Raw genomic sequence first — 14472 nt, 5'->3', positions numbered from 1 at the left:
AAAAGCAACAAGTATGTTTATTTAGACTAGAGCATAATGAAGCTGCAGGGAGGAGTTGCAATCCTGTTTACAACAGCAGCTCTGCAACTTCTACCCCCACTAGATCCAATTGACCACCATATGAGACCTCATCACAACACTAGTCTATGTTAAGGAGAGTAACAAATTTAGAAATAAGCAATAGAAGACTCCCAAATCTTAAAATTAGGTGAAATAAAAACATATTCTATGGTACAACCCTAATGGAGCAACAGATCAGTCTCCACATGTGTAAGGTTTTCATCCTTGACAGTTGGAAAACAGAACAATTAGGAGTTTCTCCAGAAATCCTTATTAGCTCTCTTTCCTGCCATAAAATCACCCCCTCCAAGAGGTGAAGGAAAATTCATGAGGTGGAGGTGAGGATTTGTCTTGTGGTCTGACAATAGAGATTACTCAGACTAATGGAGTGACCTTAAATGTAAATTGTGAAAACTAAAACTGCAAAGGATTTAAATAACCTTTTTCCGTAAGGAATAGAACTTGTTTTTCAATCTTATAGTTTTGTTCGAAACCAAAGGTTATAGGATGTTGTAGTGATGTTGCTTATTCTCACATAAGGCAGGTTATGATGCAACTTTAGTTTCTAAATTCAGGGAGTGGATCTGTTGAGAAACCTTAATGACTTTTCTTTGAAACAAAGGCCCCTCTTAAGGAGTTAAGATGCAAACTGGCCACAAAGTTCATTTATTGGATTCTCCAAAAGACATTACAGCTCTTAATGTTTTTTTTTCTGTGTTTGGGAAAGCAAATGCTTTAGGTGTAATAAAAAAGATAAGCGAAGTTTTAAACATTTCACAACTGAAAAGAAACTAATTATGATGTTCTTTAAACTATAAAGTGAGCCTGTGTTGCTTATTGACCTGTTAACATACAGGAATTATTAAGTCAACAAAGAATATCCCCTAATAAAATACTTTAGTAAATACTATAAAGATAAGCTGCAGTGGTGAGAGAAGAAGTAAATTATTTGGGACATACACTTTCTGCTGAGGGAAAGCAGATACAAAAAGCAAGGAAAGAGACAATTTCTGAAGCACCTAAACCAGAAACTAAAAAGCAAATGATGTCATTTCTCGGACTTTGCAATTATTGCAGAGCCTGGATTCCACATTATGCTGAAAAAAAAAACTCAGGTTTTACAGGATTTGATTCATGGCACCCCAATGGCCATGACTGATAAAATAACTTGAAATCCAGAAGCTGAAAAAAGTTTTACTGAATTAAAACAAGCACTGATGCAGGCAACAACTTTGATTCTTCCAAATTAGAAAAAAACCTATGTTCAAACTGTAGACTGCAGGAATGGATTTATGACCTCTGTGTTACTACAAAATCATGGTGATAAGCTAAAACCGTTAGCTTTCTATTCAAAAAGGTTAGATCCAGTAGCACAGTCTTTACCAGACTGTGTACAAGCAATATGTGTAGCAGCATTAGCAGTAAGCATGTCGGCTGACATAGTTTTATTTCACAAAATGGAGCTGTTGGTTCCACACGCTGTAGATGTTCTATTTTTGCAGAGCAAAATGAATTTGCTCTCACCAGCACGACACCTTTCGTACACGGCAATACTTTTATCACAACCACATATTGTGATAAAACGTTGTACAATTTTGAATCCAGCTACGTTGCTTCCATTACCTTGTGATGGAACGCCACATAGCTGCCTAGAAGCTACAGAGCACTTGCAGCTTCCTAGGCCAGATCTACAGGACACCCCATTAGCAACGGGAGAAGTCTGGTTTGTTGATGGGTCATGTTCAAAGGACCCTATTGGTAAAAAACCAGACAGGTTATTCTGTTGTTGCTTTACCAAATGAAATAATAGCAGCAGAAAGAATTTCCAGCGCTTATTCTGCACAAGCAGCTGAATTGATTGCTTTGACAAGGGCATGTGAATTGGCTGAGGATAAGCACTTGACAGTGTTCACAGATAGCCAGTATGTTTTCTCTACACTGTTTTATTTTGCTAAACAATGGGAGCGTAGAGGAATGACAACATCTACTGGGAAACCAGTAACACATGCATCTTTGCTTAAAAATCTTTTGCAAGCAATACAACTCCCCATTAAACTAGCGGTATGTAAATGTGCAGCTCACACAAAAGGACAAGATGAAGTTTCAAATGGGAACAGACTAGCTGATAAAATTGCAAAAGAAGCTGCAGCAGGGAAGCATGGGAAAGGAACTTTCTCAGCGCAGACTGAAGAAGAACAACACATGATAGACAAAGCAGTGTTAAAAGACATGCAGGACAACGCACCGCAAGTTGAAAAAAGGATGTGGATAACTAAGGGTGCGAAAATTAATGATGAGAAAATTTTTGAGGTTAATGATAAACCAGTCCTTCCTAAATCTTTATTTAAAGCAGCAGCAATATTGAGCCATGGTGAATCTCATGTCTCAACAGGGGGGATGGTAGGAATGCCATATGGCTTTATGGTTTTAAATTCCTATTCAAAAAAAATTTTTTGTAGGGCATGTCTAATATGTGCTAGACATAAGTCTCAGGGAAACATAAGGCCCAAACGAGGCAGGTTCCCAAAACCATCTTATCCATGTCAAACCATGCATATGGATTTTATTGAACTTTCACAAAGTGGGTCATATAAATATTGTCTAGTGATGATTGATGCTTTTCCTAAATGGGTTGAAATAGTTCTAGCAAAGCATGCAGATGCTTTGACAGTAGCTAAGGCTATTTGTAAAACTATTATCCCAACACATGGCATCGCGCTAACTGTTTATAGAACGAATAGTACTGTGAAAAGCAGATTAAGAAAATACACGGCAGACACTAGCCGGCTCTGGCCAGAATGGTTAGATTTGGTGAAACTCTATATGGGGATCACCCCGACAGCTGATGGTCTAACACCTTTTGAAATAATTCATGGGAGAGCTTACAGATTGCCTCTGTTTGCTCCAGACTTACAAAAAGCTGATGAAGAACAGACATTAGCAGATTATATGATCAGGACCCTTAAACTGAAGGAGGTGTCCAGTGCAAATTTACTGCCTTTTGATTCTCTTCCTGCACAGGAGGCCGCTCCGATCGAGCCAGGTGACTGGGTCTACATAAAAGTCATCAAACGAAAGAAACTGGGCGAGTCCACAGTGGGAAGGACCGTTCAAGTGCTGATGACCACACCAACAGCTGTAAAGATTGCTGAAAGACCCAGCTGGATACATCTCAGTCACTGTAAGCTGCAGAGAGTGTTAAACCCCTAAAGTTGGAGTAGAGAGGAAGGAGAGCTCTTTTGAGAGCTTCCGGGCTACAAAGGGGAGCTACATTATAGTTGTAGTTCGTCTCAAACCCGGTGAAGAAACGCTAAGATTCTCACTCCTTTAGTTTGGGGGTTCTGACATCTCTGTACGTCAAGCAGCAATGGGGACTCCATATGACAGATGGATTTTCTGCTGCGCTGTGACTGTTGTATGTTTGATGTTTGGTGAAGGAAGCGAGCCTGAGTTCCACCCACATGACTACAGTACCAATCTTTGGCTGAAAACTGATGAACAGAACTGCCTATGAGGGACATGCTGTGAACTGCTACGTGTGTGCGCAGCTGCCAGTTTCCATACACAACTCAGGTCTCCGACCAGGTAACATTGCTGACGACAAACAGATGTGTCTCTATGTTCTAAGCACTAGACCGCGGCATATCCCACCACCAAGGGGAGACAGACCACGTGAGAAGGACTATTCAGCTGACCTCCGGATGGGAGAGGCAGTGCAAGGACTGTTTCAATGTTTAAATTGTTCACTGGCAGACGATGTACTTCCTTTTCGTCATCTCAACAAACTGTATGGAAAATACCAGAGATCATTTCGTTGGCAGGAGCCAAACCAGGATCTCTGAGGATCTGTGTGTATAATAATGGACATGTTGTTCTAGGGACGTTGCCCTGGCACTTGTGTAACAGAGTTTACACCTACTGCGAACCGACACAGGATTTCATCGACTGCACAGCCTGCAGGGGTCAAAGGGCGACTCCACACTGCAAAGTCTGGAAGGAAAACCCAGATTGTCACAACCTACTTCAGAGGAGTTTCAACATCACGCATAAGACTAAGAGGAGACAAATGACAACACTGTGCAGCGCCATAGTGCCAGGAGATTATGGCTCTCAGATATTAGCAGACTGGAAAGCACAAAATGATCTACACACCCGCTCCAAGCGAACAGCTATGCCAGAGGTCAAAAGATGGGGAGGCCTAAGAACACATACTGGAGTTCCATGGGAATTCAGGATTTGGAACGGCGGAGAAAAAATTTATGCAAGGTCTTTTTCCGTGGGTTGGTCTAGGAGAGATTCGAGACCATGTTGAGATAAACAGGTACGGATTATTACGACTGATCAACATCACATACCAGCTGGCCAATGGCACCATGAAAGAACTGACTGAACTGAGAAACATGGTTATGCAAAACCGTGTTGTCCTGGACTGTCTCACTGCCCCTCAGGGAGGGGTCTGCAAAATCATTGGCCCAACGTGCTGGAAGATTTAAAACAGTTGTATTATTCCTTGTCTACGAAATATGATATTTAAAACAATTAACACGACTGTTATTAAATATCAGCTGACAAAGGCATCTTATGAAACAACTGAAGATGACTTGTTCCAAGTTTCTGACGATTTTCTGAACAATGATGAATTTCTGTAATCAATAAACAGATGAATTCATTTGCTGAATGACTCCTACACCGAAAATGTGGGAACAAGTGACGTTTAGGATGAGAAAACTGCATTTGATTTTTTACTGTTTATTCTTTTGTTTTTTCATGTATTTCATTATATAACTTTTATTAATTATGTATTCTCTGTGTTTAGATTAGTTTTTTATTATTTTCTTTTATTTTATTTTCTATATTTGGCTTCTGCATAGCAGTTTATACACATAGTAAAATGATAAAAAGGGGGAATGTTAGATATTTTTTAACATTATCATTTTGTTGTTACTTTAGTTTATATTCAGTCTAAAGTATTATTGTGATTTAGTATAAACTGACCTGGAGGTTACAACTGTCTTCATGCGAGATAGTAAAACTTTATGGTTCTCAGACCCTAAAGTTTTCTCTGGTGTTTATCTACCCGGTCTTAGGTGACAGTTTGACCCAGAGCTGAACTGGGCTCAGATTGTAAATTAGATATCACACCTGGAACTGAGTTGTTGGTCTGTTTGTGTTAAATGTTTTACAACCTCTGTTGTTTGAGGCTTTGACAATAAAGAGGGAGCTCACGTGAAAGCAGATCAGAACTCTCTTTTGACCAGCCCGGAGGGGCTGTTGATCGGGATTTCTCCTTCTGCAGAAGCCTGACCATATTTAATTCATATACGTTGTCTGTGGTTATTTTATTGTAGGTTCGAGGAAAATACCTAACACCACCAATCCATAACTCATTAATTCATAACTCCACCAATCCATAACTCATCAATCCATAACTCCATCAATCCATAACTCCATCAATCCATAACTCATCAATTCATAACTCCATCAATCCATAACTCCATCAATCCATAACTCATCAATCCATAACTCATCAATCCATAACTCCACAAATCCATAACTCCACCAATCCATAACTCATTAATTCATAACTCCATCAATCCATAACTCATCAATCCATAACTCCACCAATCCATGACTCCACCAATCAATAACTCCATCAATCCATAACTCCATCAATCCATAACTCATTAATTCATAACTCCATCAATCCATAACTCATCAATCCATAACTCCACCAATCCATAACTCCATCAATCCATAACTCATCAATCCATAACTCCACCAATCCATGACTCCACCAATCAATAACTCCATCAATCCATAACTCCACCAATCCATACCTCATTAATTCATAACTCCATCAATCCATAACTCATCAATCCATAACTCCACCAATCCATAACTCCACCAATCCATAACTCCACCTATCCATAACTCCACCAATCCATAACTCATTAATTCATAACTCCATCAATCCATAACTCATTAATTCATAACTCCATCAATCCATAACTCATCAATTCATAACTCCATCAATCCATAACTCCATCAATCCATAACTCATTAATTCATAACTCCATCAATCCATAACTCATCAATCCATAACTCCACCAATCCAGACTCCACCAATCAATAACTCCATCAATCCATAACTCCATCAATCCATAACTCATTAATTCATAACTCCATCAATCCATACTCATCAATCCATAACTCCACCAATCCATAACTCCACCTATCCATAACTCCACCAATCCATAACTCCATCAATCCATAACTCATCAATCCATAACTCCACCAATCCATAACTCCATCAATCCATAACTCATCAATCCATAACTCATCAATCCATAACTCCACCAATCCATGACTCCACCAATCCATAACTCATCAATCCATAACTCCACCAATCCATAACTCATCAATCCATAACTCATCAATATTCTCTTGGTGGATGTTTCTGATGCAGTTATCTGAGGGAAGGACCAGGATTTAATCTGGAAGTTGTGAGGATGAAGCCATTTGCTCTGCGGCCCTTCAGTGAGTCTCCTGACTGAAATCACCGTCTTCCTGTTGTCTGAAACTTGAGTTGTTTCTCTATTCACATCATGGCAGCTTCCTGTTCATCACTCCGATATTTCACACAGACCAGGCTGCATATTTATGAAATATACCAGACTCCTCAACAAAAGACAGAAACTCTCTAAGGTTCTTGGTAACAGCTGGTCTCTGATCCACCCTGAAGGAAAACTTTACCTCCTTAATCCTCCTGATTTCTATAGAAACTGTAAGGTTCATTGGTGGATTTTAAATATCTTCCAGAGTTTTGGTGTTAGCTTATAAATAATGTTATTTTCATGTAAAGACTTTTAAAAATCCTTCCTTTTAATACATTTTCAAGCAGTTATTATTTTAACAAGACCTGTGCTGCCTGTGGTCTATTAGTTATCCTTTGTGGTTCAAAGGACCATAAGGGTCCTTTGAACCATAAAGGTTCATAAATGTTTTACTAACATGAATCATTTAACAACATTTGACTAAAACACAGAAGATGCAAACTAATTTAACAGAATCTATGTAGATTGGAGTCAAATACATGAAGTTTGCTTCTTTAGTGAATTATAAACATATGTATATGTGCATTTACCACCAGAGGGCAGTAGTGTATTGGAAACATTTAACACGTAATCTTCCAGTAAAATCAAACTGAAGTAAAGTTTAGAATTTATTTAAAACTTAAGTGACTCTTTACTTCTTTATTTAAAACTGAAACACTTTACCTCTGTGTTTTTGTTTCAATTAGTTGAATTTCTTTATTAATTATCAATTATTAATGTGTTTTTCTTGTTTATTTCAGATTTCACTGTGAGCCGTGACGTGCAGTCAATAATGTATCATGATGAAATAATTTATATTGCTATTTTCACCCTGTTATTTGCACTATAAAGTACCTATTTTAAATTTAGGTTAACTAATTCTGATCAATTTTTCTTCAGAATTGCAGAATTTTCACATTTTCCCGTTCAAATGCTTGGAAGCAAAGCAGGTGAGGCAGCAGCGAGCTGAGCCTCACCTGGCATTGCGCAACATCTCACGAACTGCTCTGGCTGCCATGAGAGCATGCTCCTCCTGTCTGTATGTTACCAATAAAATGGCTAAAAAGCATTTCATGTATGAACTGATTTTCCACAATTTAGCTTATTTATATAATGTACAGTGTTATATGTCACCATCTGTGTGTGTAACGTGCTTCATGTCCAGTGTTGTATAGTAACGAAGTAAAAATACTTCACTACTTTACTTAAGTATATTTTGGAGTACTTCATACTTTCCTCGAGTATGAAAATTTTTGATAACTTTCACTTTTACTTCACTACACTTCCGAACTTAATTGCATACTTTTACTTCGATACATTTTCTTTTTTTTGAAAATTCTTTATTTAACAATATTATAAATCCAACATATATGTATGTGCACATTTATACATGCGCTTACATATTACCACAAGAGAAAGAAAGAAACAGAAAGAAATAAAAAAAATAAAATAACTAACAATAATAATAATAAAAAAGGATGGGGGGTGCTCAGCAAACAGTTACATTCCTTACAAAAGGCCTCGTCACGTGAAAGGGAGGTGTACATATCCGGTGTATTTCATTAAGAAAGAGAAATATACAAAGGGCGCTGACACATCTTTTTATAACCCATTAACATCTTTATCCATCTGTCCATCCACAGTGGGAAATAGCTGGGGTCCATATACTCAGAAACATGTCCATTTTTACATGAAGTTTTGCTCTTATCTTTTCCATGAAATACACATTCTTCAATCTTTCTTTCCATTGTTGAAGGGTGGGAGGTAAGGGCTTTAGCCAGGAAAGAGTTATCATTTTCCTTGCTACCAGTAACAGAATCTGTAATAACTGGGCTTCCTTTTTATCTTCTCTTAAGGTCAAACCTAGTATATAATGCAGTGGGTTCAGTGGTAATGTAAACTTAAATATTTCTTTGATTTCTGTCTGAATCCCCTGCCAGAATGGAATCAGCACTGGGCAGTCCCAAAAAATGTGAGTGTGATCCCCAATCTGATTTCAGCCCCTCCAGCACACATTTGTGGCGTTTCTGTCACATCTTGAAATACTGAAAGGTGTTTTGAAGAACCTCATTTTTAATTTCCAGTCAAATTCCTTCCATCCTGGGCTTTGGGTGATCTTAAAACCTTGTACACAGATCTCCTCCCACTCCTCATCTTCAATAACAATAGTCATTCTAGTTCCCACTTTTGCTTTATGTCTGTAGAATTGTTCGAGAAATGCATCTGTAAATGTTTATATAGATTAGATACAATCTTCCTGTTATTATGGTCCTTTACACATTTTATCAGAAACATTTCTACGGGTGATGTATTTTGTTTCAAAATACATCACATTGTTTCATTCTTTGTGTGATAAAAGATAATCCCTTAATTGTAGGTACTTATAGAAAATTTTTGAGCATAGTCCATATTTGTTTTGTAACTCCCCAAATGACTTAAGAGTTTCTCTACTGAATAACTGATTAACTCTTCTTAGTCCTTTCTGTGCCCATCTCTGAAACCCCGTATCCAGTTTGTTTGGAAATAAGTCAGTAATTTTAGCTATTTTTATTATGTGGGATATTGTTAAAGTTGCTCCCAATTTCTTCCTCACCAGAGACCAGACTCTATATGTACAGTTAATCCACTCATTTTCAATTTTTAAATCCTTCCAATGTTTTCCCTCCATAAATGGAATGGCTTCAGGAGGTACCAGTGGGCCTGCATTGTTCTCCAGACTGATCCAGTTTGTCTCCTCATCCTGTCCAAGCCACTCGACCGCAACACGAAGTTGTGCTGCCCAGTAGTACAGTTTCAGATTAGGCAGACCAAGGCCACCTTTTTCTCTGGACTTACAATAATTTCTGTCTGATTCTTGGTTTCCTCCTTTGCCAAATAAAGTTATTAATAATTTTATCAAACATGTTAAAAGTGGAGGGAGGTATCCAAATCGGGAGTGCCTGGAATAGGTACATTAACCGTGGGAGCAAATTCATTCTCACTGTTTCTATTCTGCCCAGAAGGGACAGAGGGAGAATCTACCATCTAGCCAAGTCTGATTTTATTTGTGTGATTAATCTGCTATAATTTCCATTAAATAGTTGTGAAGTTTGTGGTGTAATCATCACACCTAAATATTTGAATCCCCTCTTGGACCAGTTAAAGGTGACCTCTTTATCTAAACCAGTCGGCCATTTCCCCACCAACATCATAGCTTCTGACTTGGTTTCGTTAACTTTATCACCTGAGAATTCTCCAAAATCTTTTAAACAAGTCATAAGCCAAGGCATCGAGCTCAGAGGATTAGAAATATACAAAATAATGTCATCCGCATAAAGCAAAATTTTATGGGTGACTCCACCTGCTGTTATTCCATGAATTCTAGAATCTGTCCGTATTATTTCTGCCAGGGGCTCGATACTAATGGCAAATAGTAGAGACGAGAGGGGACATCCTTGCCTAGTTCCTCTTTTTAAACCAAATTTCTTTGAGGAGCATCCATTCACCCGTACTTTGGATGTGGGTCCAGAGTATAGCACCCCAATCCATTTGATAAAGTCTCTATGAAATCCCATTTCTGCCAGTGTGTGTTTCAGATACTGCCAGTCCACCCTATCAAATGCCTTCTCAGCATCAAGGCTGAGAAGCATTGAAGGATCCTGCTTTTGTCTTCCTACAGAGATCACATTTAAGGTTCTCCTAATCTTATTTATCCCTAAGCGTCCTGTTATAAACCCTGTTTGGTCTGGTTTAATTATCGTGTGGATGCATTTTTGAATTCGGTTTGCCAGTATCGTAGTTAAGATTTTTAAATCACAGCAGAGCAAACCTATTGGTCTGTAGGACGAGCAATTTATAGGGTCTTTGTTCTCTTGGGGATTATAGATATTATTGCTTCTGACCAAGATTTTGGGGATCCTTATTTATGAGGGCGTAATTAAACACTCTTTGTAGTATTGGCATTACCTCTGCTTTCAAGTGCTTATAAAATTCTGCAGGAAATCCATCAACTCCTGGCGCTTTACTATTCTTTAAATGTTTTATGACCTCCTCAATTTCCTGTTTTGTGATTGGATCTCTCAGTGCTTCTGCATCATTTTTAGTTAATTTTGGTAACTTGATTTTACCCAGAACATTCTTAATCTTCTCTGTTTTACTGTCTATTTCCTCTGAATCATAAAGTGTCTCATAGTAAGCTGAGAAAGTTTCTGCAATGTCTTTAGGATGGGACAGCATTTTCTTTGTAAAGGGATTCATTATCTTCTCCACTGTGCGATCTGCCTGTTTCTTGCACAACTGAAATGCTAGCAGCCTGCTGGCTCTATTCCCTGATTCATAATACTTTTGATTAGCAAACCGTTGCCTTGTGCGTCAACAAGACATCCAGTGTTTGTCTGCATTCACCAAGAAATTTTAAGGTAATTTCATCATTATTCTTCTTATGTTCCCCCTCCAATTGTCATATGCAATTTTCTAACTCAAACTGTTTTTTATTGCGTTCTCTTTTGATTTGGGACGACAAGGACATTAACTTCCCCCTCAGCACCGTTTTTCCAGAGAGTTGACACTGATACTTCCCCATTGTCATTATGGTCCATGTACTCAGTCCAATCGTTTTTAATTCTTTGGACTATTTCTGGATAATTTAGAAGTGAAACATACATTCTCCACTGTTTAGGTTGATTATTGTTCTCTAAAATTATTGTCATAACAACTGGACTGTGGTCTGATAATGTTATTGACTCAATATGGCAATTTGTAACTTTATGTGCCTCCCTCTGATACAAAAAATAGATCTATTCTGGAATAACTTCCATGGACCTTTGAGAAAAAGGTATAATCACGCTCCTTGGGGTGACTTTGACGCCATATATCAATTAGCCCCATTTCTCCAATCAGACTGGGCAGAATTTTAGCCTTCTGTGGCACTGGTCTCTGGTCACTTGGGTATTTATCCAGTTTGTGGTTCATCACACAGTTAAAATCCCCTCCAACTAGTATAAATCCATCAGCTTTTGCTGTCAGTAGAGCTGAAATGTGCTTGAAGAACCGAGGATCATCTTCATTGGGCGCATAAACGTTTAGGAGAGACATTCTCACTCCTCTAATTGTACCCACAGCCAAAATATAGTGTCCTTTTTTGTCCTCATATGTGTTCTCTACAACAAAGCCTAGTGATCTATGACAGGATGGCCACCCCTCTCCGTTTGCCCCCCTCACATGAAGCACTGTAAACCTGCCCTACCCACGCCGTTCTAAGTTTTTTATGTTCTGTCTCATTAAGGTGGGTCTCCTGAAGCATTGCAATTGAACAGTTCAGCCTTTTTAGCTGTGTCAAAATTATATTTCTTTATTGGATTGTTTACTCCATTTATATTATATGTAATTACTGTTAGTGTATCCATTTTTGTAGCTTAAGTTTTTGGAGTTTTCCCTTCTCCTTTTCCCTTTCTTATAAACATACCTGTACTTGTACCTAATAACTATAACCAGGGTAACATCAAGAGTCATGGTTACATAGAATATATTGTTTGCTGAGAGGCACAGAACATTAAAGAAACAAAAAAGTTTTCCTGAACATGGAAAGCAACTGTGAACTTCCAATTCCCCCATGGTTTGCCCCTGACATGAACACAGACAGAACCAAACAAACAAACTCAGGGGGTCCCCACCGCCGATCTTCTTTAGGCAGAGACACAAGGCTCTCCGGGTGTTGTGCACAAAGTGCCTGGCCGATGGTCCTCCAGGATGTCCCTGAAGTGTCCTCACACCGCCATGGTTGTAAAGTTTGCATCATCCGATTTTCCTCCTTCTCCCTTCCCCACGGTTTAGTAGGTTATTTTCCAACTGTTATGTTATAGCCTAAATTATTTATTTACATCAATATTTTATGATAAATGGTACTCCCTTACAAGTCCAGACTAGTTTTTTCTTTTATTCCACAAATATAATCTTCCATATTCTTCATCACAGATTCTTGGCTCTGTTTACTTTCCATCCAGTCTGGACCTGACCTGATGACCTTACTCACGACCAAGGACTCGCTCCTCTCTGTTGTCTCCATGGATAATGGCTCTGATCTCAGCAGGGTTCAGCTGTGGCTCTTCCTGCTCTTCCTCTGGGTTGTCCATCTGTCCCGTATCAGCTCCTCTTCCAGTATGTCTCCGTCCTCCAGGGAGGATTCAATGCCGAGATCTGTCAGTGTAGAGTGTGCTGCTGAGAGTGAGGGGAAGAGTTTTGTGCCCCCGTTGATGAAGTTTCAGCTGAGCTGGATATGGTGACTGGGCTTTAATGTTCTTTTCTCTTAGTTTCTTTATTACCTCTCTGAACTTTTTCCTTTTCTTCTGCAAGTCAGATGAGTAGTCATGGTCGAAATAGATCGTGTGCTCTTGGTACTTTATGTTTCTTTGCTTCCATGCTTGTAATAGCACTTTTTGTTTTACATTAAAGTCCAGAAACCGGGCTATAATGGATCTTGGGGGAGCCGCTGCAGCTTTCGGCTTTGGGCCTAATGCTCTGTGGGCTCTTTCTAGTTTAATGACAACTTCTTCCTGAAACTCCTGAGAGGTGTTCAGAAGGTCTGTGATAAAGTTTACCATATCCTCTGTTGAAGTAGAATTTTAAATTATCACAATAGTACACAGGCTAACCTTTACGTTAAGACAAACTTAGATAAAGATCCAAAATAAAACAACTGCTCACTCTCTGAACTTACATAAATTCTATAGGGAGTATTCTACAGAAAAGACAGACCTAGACTCCTTAACTGATCCATAGACATGGAGTCTGTTTGCCAGGCAATTAACAAAATCCTTAGTATGGTTCAAAAGTTCACTAGGATCTTAAAACTTTTATAAATAATTTTATCCATATGTGGCACTATGAAAGTGAGTCACAAAACTAGTAGCCCAGCAGCCCCCAATTTTGTTTTTGTGACGATCAGTCTCAGCCAGAAACTAGCATTACAATTTATTAGATGTAACAATGTTTGTATTCCACCATCGGAGGGCGCTGTGTGCGGCAGCGGGTGATGTTCTGGCGGGCGGAAGAAGTTCGTCGGTGCTTAGAGAACAGCTTGTTGCAGCAGATGTTCGGAGCAGATTTGTAACCGCTGTACTTTCTTGTTGCAGGTAAGCTGAGCATTAAAATGCATAGCTCATAAAACCAGTAGCCTCTGATGGGTACGAAATGAAAGAACAAAGGTGCTTCAGTATAGCTGCGTTACCGAACTAGATGTAGAGCCGCAGTTAGCACCAGGCTAAAGGAGATAGGCTAAGGAGCGAGGCTAACGGCTCGCGCTTGGCTCGCTTATGTAGGCTCAGTGGGTCGGCTTAATGTGTTCCAAAATGTGTTCGAAACTTATATATTATTTGAGTTCAGTGAGTTAATGAAAGTATGTTTGTGTAGTTGTACGGTGATGTCAGTAGGGAGTATGTGAATTTGTTGGGGCGCTGTGTGCGGCAGCGGGTGATGTTCTGGCGGGCGGAAGAAGTTCGTCAGTGCTTAGAGGACAGCTTGTTGCAGCAGATGTTCGGAGCAGATTTGTAACCGCTGTACTTTCTTGTTGCAGTTTAAACTAAATAAATGTGCTACCAGAGGAGTGACCCGGCCCACCATGCTCTTCAGTGTAACATATTTTGGCGAGCCAGCCAGGAGGTGGCGCTAGTGAATCAACCCCATCACCAACCACCTCCCTTCCCAAGAGACGAACCAGAAAGAAAAAAAAATGGAAGCAGCACAGCTTCTGCGCGATCAAGTGAGTGCAACCTTGTGGCAGTTGGAAAGAGAGCATCTCGTGGACGTCTGCAGGCGACTGAAGTGTTCCGGCCTGGACAGTGGA

General features: G+C 39.3%; 1 protein-coding gene across 1 annotated transcript; it reads left to right on the top strand.

Annotated features, from left to right (window-relative positions):
* The first annotated feature begins 783 nt into the window (after nucleotides 1-783).
* Nucleotides 784-5378, top strand: LOC129378971 (uncharacterized). Its single transcript, XM_055059481.1, has 2 exons — nucleotides 784-3847; nucleotides 3939-5378. Exon 1 carries the CDS (start codon nucleotides 1792-1794, stop codon nucleotides 3268-3270), a length of 1479 nt encoding a protein of 492 aa, XP_054915456.1. The 5' UTR covers nucleotides 784-1791; the 3' UTR covers nucleotides 3271-3847; nucleotides 3939-5378.
* Nucleotides 5379-14472: the final 9094 nt, after the last annotated feature.

This window comes from Poeciliopsis prolifica, unplaced genomic scaffold (assembly GCF_027474105.1).
Source record: "Poeciliopsis prolifica strain line A6 unplaced genomic scaffold, Auburn_PproV2 SCAFFOLD054, whole genome shotgun sequence".
Taxonomy (NCBI): Eukaryota; Metazoa; Chordata; class Actinopteri; order Cyprinodontiformes; family Poeciliidae; genus Poeciliopsis; species Poeciliopsis prolifica.
Note: the sequence above shows the minus strand (reverse complement) of the source record. Positions and strands in the feature narration are given on the sequence as shown.

Excerpts from the sequence above, each read along its gene's own strand:
- LOC129378971 (XM_055059481.1), top strand. The coding sequence starts at position 1,792 with ATGGGTCATGTTCAAAGGACCCTATTGGTAAAAAACCAGACAGGTTAT.